General features: G+C 42.8%; 1 protein-coding gene across 1 annotated transcript in view; it reads left to right on the top strand.

The window, feature by feature from the left end:
• The first annotated feature begins 2,044 nt into the window (after positions 1-2,044).
• The window catches only part of sorl1 (sortilin-related receptor, L(DLR class) A repeats containing), an 86,079-nt gene continuing 68,968 nt past the window's right edge, over positions 2,045-19,155 (top strand). Inside the window, exons 1-5 of the mRNA XM_084148002.1 lie at positions 2,045-2,376; positions 11,285-11,401; positions 13,016-13,150; positions 16,894-17,055; positions 17,682-17,749. Coding sequence (XP_084004128.1) covers positions 2,074-2,376; positions 11,285-11,401; positions 13,016-13,150; positions 16,894-17,055; positions 17,682-17,749 — 785 coding nt within the window. The 5' untranslated portion in view covers positions 2,045-2,073. The remainder of the gene's footprint in view (positions 2,377-11,284; positions 11,402-13,015; positions 13,151-16,893; positions 17,056-17,681; positions 17,750-19,155) is intronic.

Below are 19,155 nucleotides of genomic sequence, written 5' to 3'. Positions count from 1 at the left end.
TTGTCATTATGGGGTACTGTGTGTAGATTGATGAGGGGGAAAAAACAATTTAATCAATTTTAGAGTAAGGCTGTAACCTAACAAAATGTGGGAAAAGTCAAGGGGTCTGAATACTTTCCGAAGGCACTATAACTACTGAAGATCTCCTCCCCCTGCAAGATTTATGTGCAGGCCCTTAGGGATCTCCCATGGCAACGTCTATGTCCCTTTCCACACGTCTCTGCCTGTGGGGTAATAATGAGCAATGTGCAGTAGAACAATCTGCATGTGTAAGGATCTAATTGACTGAGAGTAAATTATTGCAAGTGGCTAGCCTTTTTTCAAGTCAAAAAAGTGGCACACAGGAATTACTGGTGACCTCCAGATCGATTCAGATTATTCCAAAGGGGTACCTACAGTATAACCAGCTCACTCCCGTTTTTATAATAATAACCCATATGTAGCCTGTTGTCTCTAAGACACATTTATTTCACAATCTATTGTAAAAATGTCTCACCGAATCAATGAAGAAACACAGTGAAAAAGCCCCCATATCCACTTTACTTTATATCAAATCCTGTTGCTAATGTACTCGGTTGGAGACAGCTGTCATGTTGACTCTGCATATGATATAAGCACAGGCTGTGTTTTTGTGCATTTGCAGTACAATAGGTTATGTTGTGTGATTTGTCATGCCTGCCTATTGTCCAGTGGGGGAAGTGAGACCTAAGATACTTGTTCTGATTTATTATTTTCCCCTTGTAGATAATGATGATAATGGTGAGTCATATACAAGGAAAAGCTTTGCTTTCTGGGTTATCAAGACAGTTGTAAATTGAATGCAATTTCAAGTGTTCTTTGCTTAGCTTTTTTTGTTGGTGACAATTTTAAACACAATACACCACACACGTGGATACAGTACAAGGCCATTAAAAGCATCGAAGATGACACAAAAAAGTGTAAAACGAAAATACATTAAAACAAAATATACACAAGATTATAAGATGAAAACAAAATTCATCTTAAATACATCTCATAAATAGGGAGGGCACTATATAAGGAATAAAATGGATGATCAAGTAACGTTAGCTGAAACAATTATACTTTCTTTAAGCCAGTGTTTCCCAACCAGGGGTACTTGGCCTATCCACAGGGGGTACTTGAAAAGACTCATGAGACCATAGGCCTACTGGTAAAATGCACATGAGGGGGTACTTCAGTCGTACTCCGGGCAGAGCAAAATTCAGTTGGTGGTACAATAACCGAAAAAGGGTGGGAACTACTGCTTTAAGTTTTTTAAGCATTTCCCCCATAAACTATTAAGGGTTATTTTTAAAAAATCCCTAGCGTAGGGGTGCTTTTATGGTTTGGTGCACCATTAAATTAATCTGCACCAGTGTTAAGAAGATAGCTTTTTCCAGCTATGCTCCTATAGCGCAGCGGACTGATATTGGCAACACTGGCTCTGGTGTGATGGCTATGAGAGTCTCTAATTAAATTAAAATAACCAGACAGGTAACTGGGGTCAAGTTCTGTTATGTACAACTTTAAAAACCATCAACAGTTTGATCTGCACCAACTGGAGTTCAGTTCCCTGAAATGATTGGGACCAATGTGCGTCCTAGGGCTGAGCTTGAGTAGGCCTATAATTCTCATTCGTTTATTTTGGGCCGTTTGAAATTTGTCATTTTTTAGATTTCCGTCATTCAGATTTTTTTGGGCTAGCACATGTGTAAGGATTTGACATGTAGTGTTGTATACAATGATTTATATATACATCATTGGTTGTATATCATGTATATTTTTCCACAAACGCAAACTCATTCACTATACCAAAAAGTCGCTAACAATGGGCGAGTTCATTTTCCATAGCCCGGTGCCCCGGTTGACCAGAGTTTATACATATTAGACATACCATTGGTCCTTAAAAGAAATCTCCACCCACCCGACGCACCGGGACATGCAAAACGAACTTGCCCAATGCCACCAGCAGACTTTGCTTAGGAGAGGGGGATGATGGAGGTGCCTCCTACGCTTACTCCAATCGCCAATCGAAAGAGCTCTTCTAAATACCCAAACGAAACATACATAAACATGGCGACAAGACAGACAGGCAAGATGCTGTCCCCTCTTAGGTTGACAATATATTTGTTATTTTTCTTCGCTCCTGGGACATTTTCATCCACCCTTCGTCTTCATCGAGACCATCGGTTCTTGCTACCGCAGGACAGAGGGTATTCTACGGTGAACGCAAATGAAGAATTTATCCATGGAATAGGCGCCGATGCGAAGCGACGAGCTGCACGTAATACAAGGGAAGACAGAGCTTCTGGAATGTATCAGCATCGCAATCGGCGGAGTGCAGTCGAACCACCCGTGCCAAAGGTGTATGGACAGGTAATGCATTACTTCTCCAGTAGTAACTACAATTCTACTGAAAGCAGCTAGCTAGCTGGTCTCACGTCACACTCGGAAGGCTATCTACAGTTAGTTACAGTAGCTAGTTAGGTTTAGCAGCTAACTAGCTAGTTAGGTTTAGCAGCTAACTAGCTAGCTAGTTTAGTAACGGACCTCAGCAAGCCTCTATGGCGCTCTCATTTCACGCACGACCCTTGACGAGGAGAGGTGAAGAGCAAATAGCAGAAGTCAGTCTAGTTTATTGCCAAGTGTGTGATTATCAGTACCACTGTAGCGAGATAGCTACAATATTTTTTAACACAGACTGTCCCCTTTCAGCATACGATGCCATGGCGGGCTCTTTTTACCCCGATGTAAGGCTCGAGCTACCATAGAACGCTCTGGCATTACCTATTCAATGACGTCACTCTATATCTAGTAAACAAACCCTGTTTTACTGTCTACCAACAGACTGTGACCCACATGTATTGCACGAAGTCTTTGAATTATCTTCTTGATTGAATTATCTTCTTGACCAACCTAATGCAGTATTTTTATTTTTATCTGACCAGCTTTTCAGTAACCCGGTGATCACAGCATGTCACCACAAGCACACAGTTGATGACAGACATCAACAGAATTCTAATTAGCCAAGACTGCCACTATAGTCCTCCCAATGTGGACATGCATGCCTTATTGGAAGGTGCAAATATTGTGAAGAGCCAATAGTGGCAGTCTTTGCATATTAGATTTTTGTAATTGTTGATTTCTGTAAGACGTTGGGGCTGTTGTGTATGATGAGGTCACATTGCTGAGTATCTCCATAATGTGATTTATTATTTATTACGGTAGTCTGCTCTTCACTATTCCTTCAAATGAAACTAAAAGTCACTGGTGGTTGCACTGCATTCCACACAACCTCAAATTGGAACAGACATGGTTGCTTATTTGATCAACTTTGGATATCATTTTTTGCCACTTTGGAATTCCTCTGCTCGTCAGATGTCATGTTTTGTTCTGGAGGGTGTTCATTGAATCAAATTTAGGTTAACTGTATGCCAGATGACATCTTCTTGGAATGAGAGTAAGCTGTTGTTTAGCCCCCCCTTCAGAAATATCCCTAAACAGCACACCGTTTTTCCACCACACTTAACAGAAAATAAACACAGCCAGTGTCTCCTCAAACACCCATTTCCCTAACTGTGACAGTAGAGGAAAGCCAATATCTTCAGGGATTAAATAGCTTTGTTCATTAGACAGGGCACTCATGGGATTCAGCCTAGAAGTTTCTAAAGGTGCTGCAGCAAAAATGCACAAAATGTATGCAAAAAATGCACAAAAAGGTACATACTTTATTTGTTTATAAATAAACAAGGTTGGCTATTTGTAGCAACTGTAGGGCTGTTATTTTGGCATTTAAGTTCAAGTAAGCTTTCAGTCCCCCGTCCCTAACCATATTGAGCTATATAGATCGAGATATAGATATAATTCTCACTTTAAATATAATTGTTGTACTAATCTGTATCGGATGTTGTCAGTGTGTGTGAAATGTGGATACAATTAATCAGAGTTTCTTAGTTTAAGTAAGGAATGTGGAATGTGGGTTTAGAGTTCATTCGTGATAATGAGCTCAAAAAAGGAGGAAATGAAGTAGAAAAAATGAACTCTGAGACAAAGAATGGCGCCGGAGGGGATGGCTGCCATTTTACGGGTTCCTAACCAATTGTGCTATTTTGTGTGTTTTTTTCGCATTGTTTGTTACTTATTTTGTACATAATGTTGATGCTACCATCTCTTATGACCGAAAAGAGCTTCTGGATATCAGAACAGCGATTACTCACCTCGAACTGGACAAAGATTTCTTCTTTATTGAGTCTGAAGCGAAGGATATAATGCTGCTCCCAGACAAGGCCCAAATCCCCGTCATTCGCATGAAGAAAAAAAGGAAATACAGGGGGCGGAGATCAGGGTGCCTTGTGAGAATTTGTCGGCGAGTGGGTAACCCGCCTCTACCATCCGTTCTATTGGCCAATGTGCAATCACTGGAGAATAAACTGGATGAGCTCCGTTTGAGAATATCCTACCAATGGGACATTAAAAACTGTAATAACTTATGTTTCACTGAGTCGTGGCTGAACGACGACACAGATAATATACAGTTGGCTGGGTTTTCCATGCATCGGCAGGACAGAACAGCTAAGTCCGGTAAGACGAGGGGTGTGGGTGTTTGTCTATTTGTCAATAACAGCTGGTGCACGATGTCTAATATTAAGGTAGTGTCGCGGTATTGCCCGCCTGAGGTAGAGTACCTCATGATAAGCTGTAGACCACACTATCTACCAAGAGAGTTTTAATCTATATTTTTCGTAGCCGTCTATATACCACCATAAACCGACTCTGGCACTAGGACCACACTCTATTACTTTAATGCAGGCAAACTTAAATCCGTTTGACCTAATTTCTACCAGCATGTGCAACCAGAGGCAAAAAAACCTCTAAACCACCTTTACTCCACACACAGAGACCCGTACAAAGCTCTCCCTCGCCCTCCATTTGGAAATTCAGACCATAATTCTATCCTCCTGATTTCTGCTTACAAGCAAAAACTAAAGCAGGAAGTACCAGTGACTCGCTCAATACGGAAGTGGCCAGATGACGCGGATGCTACGCTAAAGGACTGTTTTGTTAGCGCAGACTGGAATATGTTCCGGGATTCATCCAATGGCATTGAGGAGTATACCACCTCAGTCACCGGCTTCATCAATAAGTGCATCGACGATGTCGTCCCCACGGTGACTGTACGTACATACCCCAACCAGAAGCCATGGATTACAGGCAACATCCGCACTGAGCTAAAGGCTGGAGCTGCCGCTTTCAAGGAGCGGGACACTAATCCGGATGCTTATAAGAAATCCCGCTATGCCCTCAAACGAAACATCAAACAGGCAAAGCAGTCAATACAGGACTAAGATTGAATCCTACTACACCAGCTCTGACACTCGTCGGATGTGGCAGGGCTATTAAACACATTATTAGACACAAGCCTACAAGACGGGCTAAATGCTTTTTTTATGCTCTCTTCAAGGCAAGCAACACTGAAGCATGCATGAGAGCACCAGCTGTTCCGGACGACAGTGTGATCACGCTCTCCGTAGCCGATGTGAGCAAGACCTTTTAAACAGGTCAACATTCACAAGGCCGCGGGTCCAGACGGATTACCAGGACGTGTACTCAGAGCATGCGCGGACCAACTGGCAAGTGTCTTCACTGACATTTTCAACCTCTCCCTGACCGAGTCTGTAATACCTACATGTTTCAAGCAGACCACCATAGTCCCTGTGCCCAAGAAAGTGAAGGTAACCTGCCTAAATGACTACCCCCCCGTAGCACTCACGTGTGTAGCCATTAAGTGCTTTGAAAGGCTGGTCATGGCTCACATCAACACCATCATCCTGGAAACCCTAGACCCACTCCAATTCGCATACCGCCCCAACAGATCCACAGATGACGCAATCTTAATCGCACTCCACACTGCCCTTTCCGCCTGGAAAAAAGGAGCACCTATGTGAGACTGCTATTCATTGACTACAGCTCAGCGTTCAACACCATAGTGCCCACAAAGCTCATCACTAAGCTAAGGACCCTGGGACTGAACACCTCCCTCTGCAACTGGATTCTGGACTTCCTGACGGGCTGCCCCCAGGTGGTAAGGGTAGGCAACAACACATCTGCCACGCTGATCCTCAACACGGGTGCCTGTATAGCCTCATTATTGTTATTTTATTGTGTTACTTCTTTTTTTTTTTTTTACTTTAGTTTATTTAGTAAATATTTTCTTAACTGCATTGTTGGTTAAGGGCTTGTAAGTAAGCATTTCACGGTAAGGTCTACACCTGTTGTATTCGGCGCATGTGACAAATAAAAATTTTGATTTGATTTGACTTCCAGTAAAAACACTTAGTCAAACTGTGGAGGCAGTCACGGAGGGGGCTGGATTGTGAAATTCAAGCGGGGAGTGTGACTGAAACCTGTCTTGAGCATCTGCGAGTTGAGATTCTCGCTCAAAACAAACAAGAGAGCCAAGCCTCTAGTCTTGCGCCTCGGTCATTTTCAGCAGAGACAGAACGTCTTGAAACAGAGTGAAACGCGGAGGTCATACCTGAACTTGTCCAATAGTGATTTTGTGTTGCTTCGCAAATTGTTTTGCTAGGGCGTGCCCTACTGAACACACCCCTAACGTTGCTCAATCTATCCAGTCAAGGGTTTCTCACAGTTCACAAACATCTCCAGAGAAATAACATGACACACTCTAAAGGTGTGCTGCAAGCAGGATCTGGTTCCCTGCCACATGACACATAGTAAACAGATCAAACAGGGTTTGTGCATAAGACCACAATAAAAGTGCCATGGTGATGTTTGGTCTGGCTTGGGGAATGCTTGGCTGTACTCATTTTCCTCATTAGATAGTGGTCATCATGTCACACGTAAGGAGCCTTGATCAATACATTTCACTACACTTGTCTGGTGCCTGGACTTATTCTGATGCTTGTCGTCTAGCCTAATTATATGAGCCTGTGTGAGCAAGGAGGATACATATGTTTGCAGTTATGTGTTGAGTTTCAAGCGATTAAGCCTAATGTAGTAGGACAACTGATACTGTTTGCTAACAGCAGCGAAGCGAGTGCCGGGGAAAAATAGGTGCTATGGTAAACAATCAGAATCCTGATCATCTTTGATCGTCATGAAGAAATTAGGGTTGAATATCTGCAGTTGTATTGGATACCTTGTTGCTCTCTTATTCCTTATTTTGGCCTATCGGTGTGTCTGTGTGTGAGACAGCGAGCGAGAGAACAAGCATTGGCAAGCTATACCAGCTTGGTCCCCTTCAACCAGTTGGTTTCATTTTGTGTTTGCATATAATTTACTACAGTCTGTCACAGTCTATGACAGATCCTTTCAGGACTACAACCACAGACTCGTTTTTGACCCTTAAAACACTCACTTACTGTTAGGAATTGGTGTGAATTCACTGCAAGTTGCAGTAGAAAATGTGAACCATACAGATGTGGAAAAGGTATGTCAAAAAGGGCATTTTCACTGCTCTGGTGTGTGTGTGTGTGTGTGTGTGTGTGTGTGTTTGTGAGCTGCATTTCAGCTGACTAGTCTCTCAAGGTCAGATAAATCACCTGGAGCTGAATGAACACACACACACACACACGCACATACACACACACCCCAAGCTCACCTCAAGTCTCACTTCAAGCTTGTTTCTCACATTTATTCCCCAAAAGAATGTGCCAGGCACTCACTAATGTTTTGCTGGCTGGCTACTCTTCGCTGCCAACAGCATTGAGACATTCAGCGTGATCTGCCATGTTAACCCACTTATCAGTCAGCCTTGTGAAGAACAACTCTCTAGTCTCTGTCAAAGAGGCCACTTCAGAGATTCCACAGAGCAGAGCAGCCCTTTATATAACATAGCCGAGCCCAGACTACACTATGGGGAGATAAACAACTAGCCTATAACACATTGATATCAGGGCCTGTCGCAGCTAGTTGGCCATCAATCAGTGTGTGTATATAAAAATAAAAATAAATGTGCGGCATGACTGTCACAGAGGACAGTGGCGCAATTGTGCTGCATCCAGCCAAAAATACACACTGGTAGATTGCAAATGCAAATTGAACGTTCGCACTGAACGCCAGTTCTGCAGCAGGCGGATGATGTCATCGTCGGTTCCGCGCCGCTCCAACGGTGACACTCTTTCAACAGTGGTTCATTCTGCTCTTGAATAATGAAGGAGAACATGATGGGGGAGATGTAAAAACTCACCCTATTTCACTGGGGGTTTTCTTTGCTTGTTGTTGTTGAGGAAACAGATTGACGTCGTAGCACCAGGGTCGTGTTTAGTAGGGCACAAAACCGTTTTGCCACGGTAAACGAAAATAAGCATTTCTTGGACAAGTTCAGGTATAAGCCTACCTCCCTGTTTCTCTCGTTTCAAAACAATTTCTCTCGACTGAACACAACCATGCTTCTCAAAGAAGGGAGGGTAGTGTACATGAGAGGAGGAAAGATAATGTTTTTTTGGCACCACGAAAGCGTCTTCTGAATTACATGTTTGCCAATGAAAACAATTTTGAGGAGAGTCCAGATTGATGTGACTGATATAGGCCTAGTCAATATTGTGCGTTTAAGTTTGGACTCATGGCTCAGACACTCGGCCTTGGCTTTTGTAAGGCATGGTTTGCAATCTTCCTTTTCCATTCCGATGATGTTTTGCAACTGATATTAATCTAGCTTCGTCCGGATAGTGCAAAAGGAGCATGAGCCGTGAGCTATGGACAGATTAATTTACTGTTCCTTCAAGGTTTCCTTCAAGGTTTGGCCGGGTAAATAAATACATGAGAAATAGGCCTGCGTTCTTCCTGACTTGGTGTTGAAAAATGTGGGGCTTGTCAGATGCTACCAGAGCATATACGTCAATGGACTAGTGCAAAGGAATTTGTAGTGTTAGAATCCCTGGCACTTGCTTGGTGAAGACTGCTGGTTGCCTTTGTATGACCACCCGTCCTAATGCCCCAGTGACCAACATGCTTCCTACGAGACAGATGTATTGGGTCACTTCTTTCTTTGATACTTTCTATCCTCTAACTATCATACTAGCAAACTCAAGATCTGGAATCATGACTATCTATGCTAAAAACCATTTGGCAGTGCTAAACAGGACGGTATTATCAAAGTTAGGCACATTTTCGGGCCCAACATTTACTTCAAGGCCTCAGTGAAAGCAGTACTATCACAGAGTTTCTAAACTTAGAGGCGCAACATCGCGAGAATTCCGGGAACGGTTGCGAAACAGACCAAACAGACCAGGCCGGGATTTGGGGTTTGAGAAGTGAACAATTATTTCTTAGTTGTTAGTTTTCTCGAAATCTAATGGCACAACCTAGATTCGAGCCAATGTCTTAGGTAGTTGAACATGTTATTACTCCAACCTTGTGAAAGTGACAAACTGACACGTTTTCATTTTCGTCAAAAACAACTTTATAGTGCCTTTGATTTGACAGCCTGCACTTGCGCAGTTCAGCGCGAGACGACCATTAGACCCGATGACGTGTTTCTACGCATGAGCTTTGCTAGCCAACGTCGCCATGACATCGCCTACAAGTGTGATCAGGGATTTCTTTTGGAGAAGCAGTTTTAGCCTATCTTGATGCTGTACTGTCTTTGGTAATAACGTCAATCACTTGCAAGACCACAAGCAATAGAAGATGTCATTGTGCTCAAGGTAGCCCAAACACACATTTAAAAACACAATGATTAGACCTATTATTCATTTTATCACAAATCTAAATAGAAAGCAGTTACAGTCAGTCCAATCTACCCTAAAAGCTGTATTATGAGATATAGGCAGAACTTTTGGGACCCAACAGACAACAGTGAGCTTATGAGGCCTTAACCCTCACGTAACTGGAGATGGTTTGAGTGATGCTCACGTCATTACCTGTTAATGGCCGATTTGTTATCGAGCTGGGCGAGAGGAATAGATTGTGTCTCATGATGCCATTTGCAGCAATTTACCAGTGCCATCACTCTCCTGATTCAGCAGTGTCAGGAGGACCACACCGGCACCCCTTTTACATGCTCTGTGGGCAATGAGGCTTAAAAGGCACTGAGATTTACTGCAGAGTCATCTCACCCTTGAAGATGGCCTTGCCTTTGACTCAGCTGACCTCCTGGGACGTGTTCAGTAGGGCCCACCATAGCGAAATGTTTTAAAACGTTCTGAATGAGCGTTTCTTATTAGACAAGTCCAGTTAGTAGAAGTGTTCTACTATTTTGGAACTCTGTTTCTCAGGGAATGATAATGTTATTACATGGAATGAGTTACCTTATTACAATGTTCATCCTGAAATCATGCTTATACACACACAACAAACTCTTGTAGGCTATTTTGTAGCAATCTGCAGCAGAAATCACATTCCATTACTAAGTCTACAAGCCCTAGTACCAATAGTTGGTGTAAAGTTACCACTGAAAGAAGAGGAATGTCTGTTTTATCATTTATACAGAAATTACAGTCTTTGTGTTGTCAACTGTCCAAGTCTGTAAAAATACTGTAGTAAAGGGAGAAAACAGAGCTTTTTAAAGACTCACAGCTCCCTGCAGAATGATACATGAAGAATGAGAGAGAGGAGCGCTCGGGTGAGAGGCAAAGGCAATGGGAATTAAAATGACATACTTTTTGTGGACTCACACTTTACAGATCTTATTGTCAGAGCTGCACCAATGGAGCTTTAGCGTTTGTTTGAGCTGTGCCTTTACTGTTACTCTACTACATCTACCACAAGCACTTAGTAGCAGCATTGTGTTGTTTCAATGGACACAGTGAAGGCCTCTGAAAGTGGGCAATGTGAGCTAAAGCTGGTCACTGCTTGTTCTCTCGCTCACTGACACACACACACACACACACACACACACACACACACACACACACACACACAGACAGAGAGAGGAGCCTTTAGCGAGTTGCTCCTCGCAAGGTCATAACAATAAGACCACAAAGTCCGTCGCCGTAGTAACGTGCATCAGTGAGCTTAACTGGATAAAAGGATGACTAAAGAAAAGCATGACAGCTCTGTTCAATACACCAGACACAGCCAGGCAAGATACAGCAAACTTTCACAGCGGGATTTCTACCAGCTAAGCAGGTGCTGCGAACCCAGCAAAATCATTGATAATAATAGCATTTCATAACAAATTTGATATGGTCCAAGGATGTTTTATCAGAGATAAAAAGCCACTGTAATTGATCAGATAGTTGCTTAATTCATTGGACTCTGAGTTGATCAAACAGAACAAAAATACAACAGGTCAATTGAGAGACTGTTCTTTTCTTTGCAGGCCAACCTCAACGATTCCCATAACCAGATGGTGGTGCACTGGGCCGGGGAGAAGAGCAATGTCATTGTGGCGTTGGCCAGAGACAGTGTTGGAGCCACAGGTCCCAAGGCTAGCTCGGTGAGTACACAGTAGTACACTTCCTGTAAGTACGTAAGTACAGTAGTACACTTCCTGTGAGTACCGGAGTACACTTCCTGCGAGTACAGTAGTACACTTCCTGTAAGTACGTAAGTACAGTAGTACACTTCTTCTGTGTACCGGAATACACTTCCTGTGACTACAGTAGTACACTTCCTGCGAGTACAGTAGTACACTTCCCGTGAGTACACTAATGTAGTAGCTTACATTTCCTGTAAGTACCGTAACATACCTTCTGTGTGGGATGTTTATCCACAATCACGCAAAAAGAACATATCCATGAACCTATCCAGCACTACATAGCCTAATACCTACATGTTGTTTTTAGCCACTTTTGAATTTTCTCCTTCCCTCTCAATTCATGTTGCCCTCTTTTCAGATAACACCCATAGGATTCTGCCCTCCTGACTGTACATTTCGGTTGTCTTTTTCCCATTCAAATGTAGACTCCTTTGTTCGAGGTACCATGGCAGAAATGATAATACTGTGTTAACCACAGTTTGACTGTGTAATGTTGTCTTTGTGTATCCATGTGTGTTTGTGTGCATGTGCGTTTGTGTGTGTGTGCATCTGGTCAGTGACAGTGACAGGCCACATGTTGTCAGTGCTGCGGGGCCCAGACCTGTTCCACTGTGCTAAGGAGATGGCGCCATGGCCGGCCGGCCAGCCGTGTGCTTCCTCTCTACTCCTCTCCTCTCACAGATCAGATTCACTGAGCCACGGATTAATCCCTCCATCTGTTACACCACCAAAATACTTATCTTTCTACTCTCTCTGCTTTTGATTATATCAGCTCCCTATCCTGCCTGATACTCACGCTCAGCTTACAGTAACCCAATTACCTCCCACTGCTTTTGTTCACACTGTAAGAATGACCTCTCGCGCTCCTCAAGGGGTTAACTTAAGATGTAATGCCATTTGAAAAACAAGTGGTTTATACTAAACCGCAGAGATACCACTGGTGAAGGACAGTTTGTTTGTACAATAATTGTTAGTTTTGTGTCTCTCTCCACTCCCAGTTCAGTACGCTCCTCGACATAACTTCCAGCCAGCGTTGTGGATTCAGTGGGCTTTGTGTGCTGTTCTCTGTGGTCTGAGCTCCTTGGTGTCTGGCACTCTGACGGGAATCTGAGAGCTCTGACCTCACTCGTGTATTGTCTCTGATAGAATCTGCAGGACAGGAGGGAACAGAACAGAACAGCATTGAACACTAAACACCTCTTAACATTCTGGATTGGAGTTCTCTCTTAAAGGAACTACAGTTCCACTCACTAGTCACTTAACATGGACAAAGCTTTTTCCCAAGTATTGTGTTTCTCTCCGTAAATGGAAAGTCTGTAGATGGAAAGTCTTGCTACTGCCTAAATGCTTTAATTCATTTTACTGAGTCAGTTAATGGCCTCTCTCCCAATAACCAATTCTAAAATGATTTTGTCCTCTGCTAGAAATTAGTCCTTCATCAAAAAGCATTTAATTTTTCCTGTCCAAAAAGCAACACAACAAAAAGTACTGTGATAGTGGATTTCATTTGTTTACCATGTACCATCACTTCCATGTTCTCACCTCTTTCCTCTCTCCTCTGTCACATGGTAGGTGTACGTGTCTTACGACTATGGAACCAGCTTCTCCCCCATCTCAGAGAGGTTTCAGCTGAGTGGGGAGAAGGAGAAAGAGGGGAGCAAGCAGGTCATCTCCCAGTTCTACCATAGTCCCGCTGACAATAAGAGGGTAAGTGGCTGAAGACCATAGAGGTACGTACACTGAGTGTACAAAGCATTAGGAACACCTTCCTAATATTGAGTTGCATCCTCTTTTGCCCTCAGAACAGCCTCAATTCATCGGGGCATGGACTCTACAAGGTGTCGAAAGCGTTCCACAGGGATGCTGGCCCATCTTGTCTCCAATGCTTCCCACAATTATGTCAAGTTGGCTGGATGTCCTTTGGGTGGTGGACCATTCTTGATACACACGGGAAACTGTTAAGTGTGAAAAACCTAGCAGCGTTGCAGTTCTTGACACACTCAAACCGGTGCGCCTGGCACCTACTACCATACCCCGTTTAAAGGCCCTTAAATATTTAGTCTTGTCCATTCACCCTCTGAATGGCACACATACACAGTCCATGTCTCAATTGTCTCAAGGCTTAAAAATCCTTCTTTAACCTGTCTTATCCCCTTCATCTACACTGATTGAAGTGGATTTAACAGGTGACATCAATAACGAATCATAGCTTTCACCTGGATTCACCTGGTCAGTCTATGTCATGGAAATAGCAGGTGTTCCTAATGTTTTGTTAACTCAGTGTACAGTATGATGATAATAATACATACTGTTTTTAGACCTATCTCTATATTGAAGACTGCCCTGATACAGAGGGGTTTTATTATGTTTTCAAAGTTTGAGTGTATAGCTCTTTTCTGTATGTTCTCCCATCTCCACACGACCAGGGGAAGGCACATAACGTCATTGAGCTTGTGGTTTATTAGGGTTGATTTAGGTGTATAGTGTCTGTGGGGGTGTGTGTGCTTGTGTACATGCGTAGTTATCAGTCATGAGTTTGAGATTGTTCGATGCAGTGCCCTGAGGTTTGGTGCGTTGCCGTGTTCGATTATGTCTCACTGTGTGCCGGTGAGTCATAGCCCTGGCCCCGCCCCCAGCCGTTCCCCCTGGCACTCAGCCCAGTGGAGATTATTGACAGGTGTAAGGGTGCATGGGAAACGCAGTTTGTTCCATTAGCAGGCAGGTAGGCACTCGTGTGTGTGTGGCCTGACTTGTGAGCCCTGCAGGCTTGGGCCATCCGTCTGGGCTCTAGAGAGAGAGGCAGGGCTGCCTGGTATAAGAGCAGATAACAGCCGGAGGATTTCGCCCTCTTAGTCTGCAACATACTCCCAACATCATGGAGATTATTATGATGGGAAATGAGTGGTTTCTTCTCATCTGCACACTGAGCTGTGAGCTTTCCCATTTGAATTCAGGGCCCGTATTTAGCAAGCTTCTCAGAGTAGGAGTACAGATCTAGGATCAGTTCCTCTCTGTCTATAATAATCGGATTCATTATGATCTAAAAGGCAAAACTAATCCAAAATCTCCTTCTCAAGACGCTTGATAAATATGGGCCCAGAGCAGCAGGTCTAGCCTCTCCTTGTAGAAGCATTTGAAGCAGATGATGAGGTGTCTGAGAGATAAATTGCACTGATCACTTTAGGTAATGATTTATGAATTAAGGGGGATCAGAGATAATGAATGGTTAGCCTATAGCATAACCCACTGACTAACCTTACATTTAGGGCTATGCTTATACTCCAAGTCCTTTGTACTTGGGTCTGACTGGTTATGGATCTGCCTATTTATAAGAAAGATTTACCCATTTTGAATGTTATATATTTTTTTTGCATCTCTGCGCAATGTTCTATCTATTCCCGGGGTCATTTCATGTGTAGAAGTATTCACACCCACCGAGTCAATACAGCTTTCAGTCTTTATGGGTAAGTCTCTAAGAGCTTTGCACACCTGGATTGTTCAATATTTGCACATTATTCTTTTTAAAATTCTTCAAGCTCTGTCAAATTGGTTGTTGATCATTGCTAGACAGCCATTTTCAAGTCTTGCCATATATTTTCAAGCAGATTTTAAGTCAAAACTGTAACTCAGGAACATTTCATTGTTGTCTTGGTAAGCAACTCAAGTGTATATTTGGCCTTGTGTTTTAGGTTATTGTCCTGCTGAATGGTGAATTTGTCTCCCAGTGTCTGTTGGAAAGCAGACTGAACCAGGTTTTCCTCTAGAATTGTGCCTGTGCTTAGCTCTATTCAGTTTATTTTTCTCCTAAAAAAAAATCCCCAGTCCTTGCTGATGACAAGCATACCCATAACATTATGCAGCCACCACCATTCTTGAAAATATGAAGAGTGGTACTTGAAAATATGAAGAGTGGTACTCAGTGATGTGTTGTGTTGATTTGCCCCAAACATAACGCTTTGTATTCAGTACATAAAGTTAATTTCTTTGCCACATGTTTTGCAGTTTTACTTTAGTGCCTTATTGCAAACAGGATGCAATCTTTTGGAAAATATGTTCTGTACAGGCTTCCTTCTTTGTCATTTAGGTTAGTATTGTGGAGTAACTACAATGTTGTTGTTCCACCCTCAGTTTTCTCCTATCACAGCCATTAAAGTCACCATTGGCCTCATGGTGGAATCCCTGTGCGGTTTCCTTCCTCTCCGGCAACTGAGTTAGGAATGATGCCTGTATCTTTGTAGTGACTGGGTGTATTGATACACCATCCAAAGTATAATTAATAACTTCACCATGCTCAAAGGGATATTCAGTGTCTGCTTTTTAAAATGTTTACCCATCTACTAATAGGTGCCCTTCTTTGCGAGGCATTGGAAAACCTCTTTGGTCTTTTTGTTTGAATCTGTGTTTGAAATTCACTGCTCGACTGAGGGACCTTACAATTATCTGTATGTGTCGGATACAGGGATGAGGTAGTCATTCAAAAATCATGTTAAACACTATTGTTGCACAGAGTCCATGCAACTTATTATGTGACTTGTTAAGCACATTTTTACTCCTGAACTTATTTAGGCTTGCCATAACAAAGTGGTTGAATACTTGTTTGAAATGTATTTCTTTGTAATTTGCCAAAGAATTTGACATTATGCAGTATTGTGTGTAGGCCAGTGACAGAAAATCTCAATTTAATGAATTTGAAATTCACGCTGTAACACAACAAAATGTGGAAAAAGTCAAGGAGTGTGAATACTTTCTGAAGGCACTGTATATGGTGATATAACAGTGGATTAAGTCCCTGAAGTTTCTCACTGTAATGTGCTGTACATGTGGGACCTACTATGTCCTAGTCGTGACACATCTACAGTATGAGATACCATTTCAGCTTTGGATCATCATCTCATAGCATCTATCTATTTCACTACCTCCCGCTCGCTGCCTTGCGCTACAGAGCTTTTGTTCTCACAGGGTATCTGTCCCGTTTCCAAATGGAGGCCGTTGAGAATAGAGGAGTTATTGGGAAGGCAGTTTAAAAATAGATCAAAGGAAGGAGCGGCAAAATGGGATTATAGCTCTGTATAATTGCGTAATCTGAATTTGTAATTAGGCATTTCAAATTAAATATCTCTGAATATTTCTGTGAATGTTTTTTTTGCGAGGGATGTTTGCAAACGGTCTTTTGAAGTAGCTAGACTAGAGATATCTGGAGTTGAGATATTAGGCCAGTTCTTACTATTCTAGTTTGTTGAAATCAGTCAGGCTTGAAGTTTTACCACGTCAGAGGTTTATTCAGTTCCGAAAGATGCAGGTACAAATAGAAATGTTATGTATAGAGCAAGAATGATTCCCTGTTTTAAAGGACAGAATGTCCTATATCTTAACATTCCGTAACACTCATGAACAGACCCCAGTGGGTATTTAGACTAACCTTGGCCCGTCTTGTCTTTCTCTCTTTCCAGTACCTCTTTGCAGACAGCACCAACAGCTACCTCTGGAACTCCTTTGACTTCTGCAAGACCATCCAGGGGTTCTCCATCCCCTTCAAGCCCACAGATCTGCTGCTACACAGCAAGAGAGCCAACCTGGTCCTGGGCTATGACAGCTCCCACCCCAACAAACAGGTACTCAACTGACTGCTATAGAAATGCTGCTTCACTGTCTTGAAAAAGGTCTCGGACAGAAACGTAGACGATTAACAACATGCAGAGGTAAGCATGTTTAAAAAAAAATCAATTTAACCAGGAAGTCCCTTGAGATCAACAATATTTTTATGATGGAGATCTTTGTGCAGGAAGTGTCTATTATAATGATCAGCGCTATAGTACTGTAAGAGATCCACAGGCTCCTCCTTTGCCTTTAGCTCTGTGGCCACCATTTGGTTCGAGGTTAGATGCCTATGTGGACAAATGGCTCTACTCGATATGCTGGATTACCATACCATAGCCCCACAGCATTTGGTTTATAATACAGTGTGACTGTTCTAGAGAAAAAAAACAATATTTCTGAATGTAGGACAGTTGCATAATTGCAAATAGAACGGTGCATATGCAAATACTGGTTAAATGTCACAGCTGCATATACTAAACTGGACATTTTGTGGAATTTTTCCCTAACTACTCATTCACGTTTCAGCTCAACAAAAAACTCTCAAACATTCTGCCAGTTATATGCAGCCAGGAGTCAACATGTGCAAATGAGCCCCTGACCTACATTTACTCCCCATCCCCCGCCTCTGTTATTTTTGCAGCTATGGAAATCTGACGATTTTGGAGAGACATGGGTGTTGATCCAAGAGCACGTGAAGGCCTATTTCTGGTAAGATCAATGCCTCTGTATACAAAGGTGATGATGGTGTGATGAGAGGCAGAACGTACAGTCATCAATATAACAAATAGTTGCTGTTGAGTGCCAAACTGTCTACAAAACATGAAAGCATCGGTCTGTGAGAGGGATGGATGGGATGTGTTTGTATGTGTCTTTGTTTCCTGTTTACTTCCTGTTTTTCTGTGTTCTGTGACTGCCTGCCTCCTCCATCATCTGGCCCTTACTAGACCTCAGACGGTGGAGAGATCTCATTAATGTCTTCCGATTGCTGTCTGCTTACCAAGCACGCAGCTCGCGAGCTAACTCCTAGCCTCTCCAAGTGAAATACATAGATTAGATTGGCCCTTGTAATTGAATGACAATGCAAAGAAAATGTCACTACATTTACATTTACATTTTTAGTCATTTAGCAGACGCTCTTATCCAGAGCGACTTACAGTTAGTGAGTGCATACATTATTTATTTTTTCATACTGGCCCCCCGTGGGAATCGAACCCACAACCCTGGCGTTGCAAACGCCATGCTCTACCAGCTGAGCTACATCCCTGCCGGCCATTCCCTCCCCTACCCTGAACGACGCTGGGCCAATTGTGCGCCGCCCCATGGGTCTCCCGGTCACGGCCGGCTACGACAGAGCCTGGATCACTACGGTCCCTGAGGGAGAGAGACACTGATTACTATGTGTGAATGGCTTGATGACTCTACCACCTAAAGGATTTTGAACCCTGCTAACAACCAGATCTGCGTTCAAATAGTATTTGAAATCTTTCAAATACTTTTAACGTTTGCTTGAGCCTGCCTAGAGTGCCAGATGGGCAGAGTTTGCACAGAAAAGGTCCATCAAGCACATCAGAAATAACAAACTTGCCAAAAACAATCTGATAACGATGATGATTGCGACACGTTCAGTGCCTTGTGAAAGAGATCAGCTATGTGTCTCTCACCACATAAAGTAGGCCTAGGCAGGAGAGTGGCAAACTCAAACATAAAAAAATATATGTCACTTTCAAACCCCATCCATAAAATATAAAGCCCTGCTTTGGAAGGATTTTACCGATCTGTTAATGATTTAAAGGTGTGAATGTGGAGGGTTAGCTAGGGTTAGACATCACTTTCATTGCCTCGCAGAACCTCTGCCTTTAGTAGATGACAACAAGAGGCTCTCTCATTCTCCACTGCAGATATGTAATGCTGCTTGTCAGCTACAGCAGGAGTCTATTCAGGAGGGTGCAACATTTCAGAACGTTCAGATTGAAATGTATTGTGTAGAACATATACGCTTGTCTGTCAAGTAGAATTAGGAATCATGTCCGTTCTTTTCAGTGTATTTCTATCTGTAATGCTCTGAACATTTTTCACTTACTTAATTCTCCCCAGACAGTTGGCTATTTTTGCAC

This window comes from Coregonus lavaretus (genome assembly GCF_964263955.1).
Source record: "Coregonus lavaretus genome assembly, chromosome: 30".
NCBI lineage: Eukaryota > Metazoa > Chordata > Actinopteri > Salmoniformes > Salmonidae > Coregonus > Coregonus lavaretus.
This window is presented reverse-complemented; position numbering and strand designations above follow the sequence as displayed.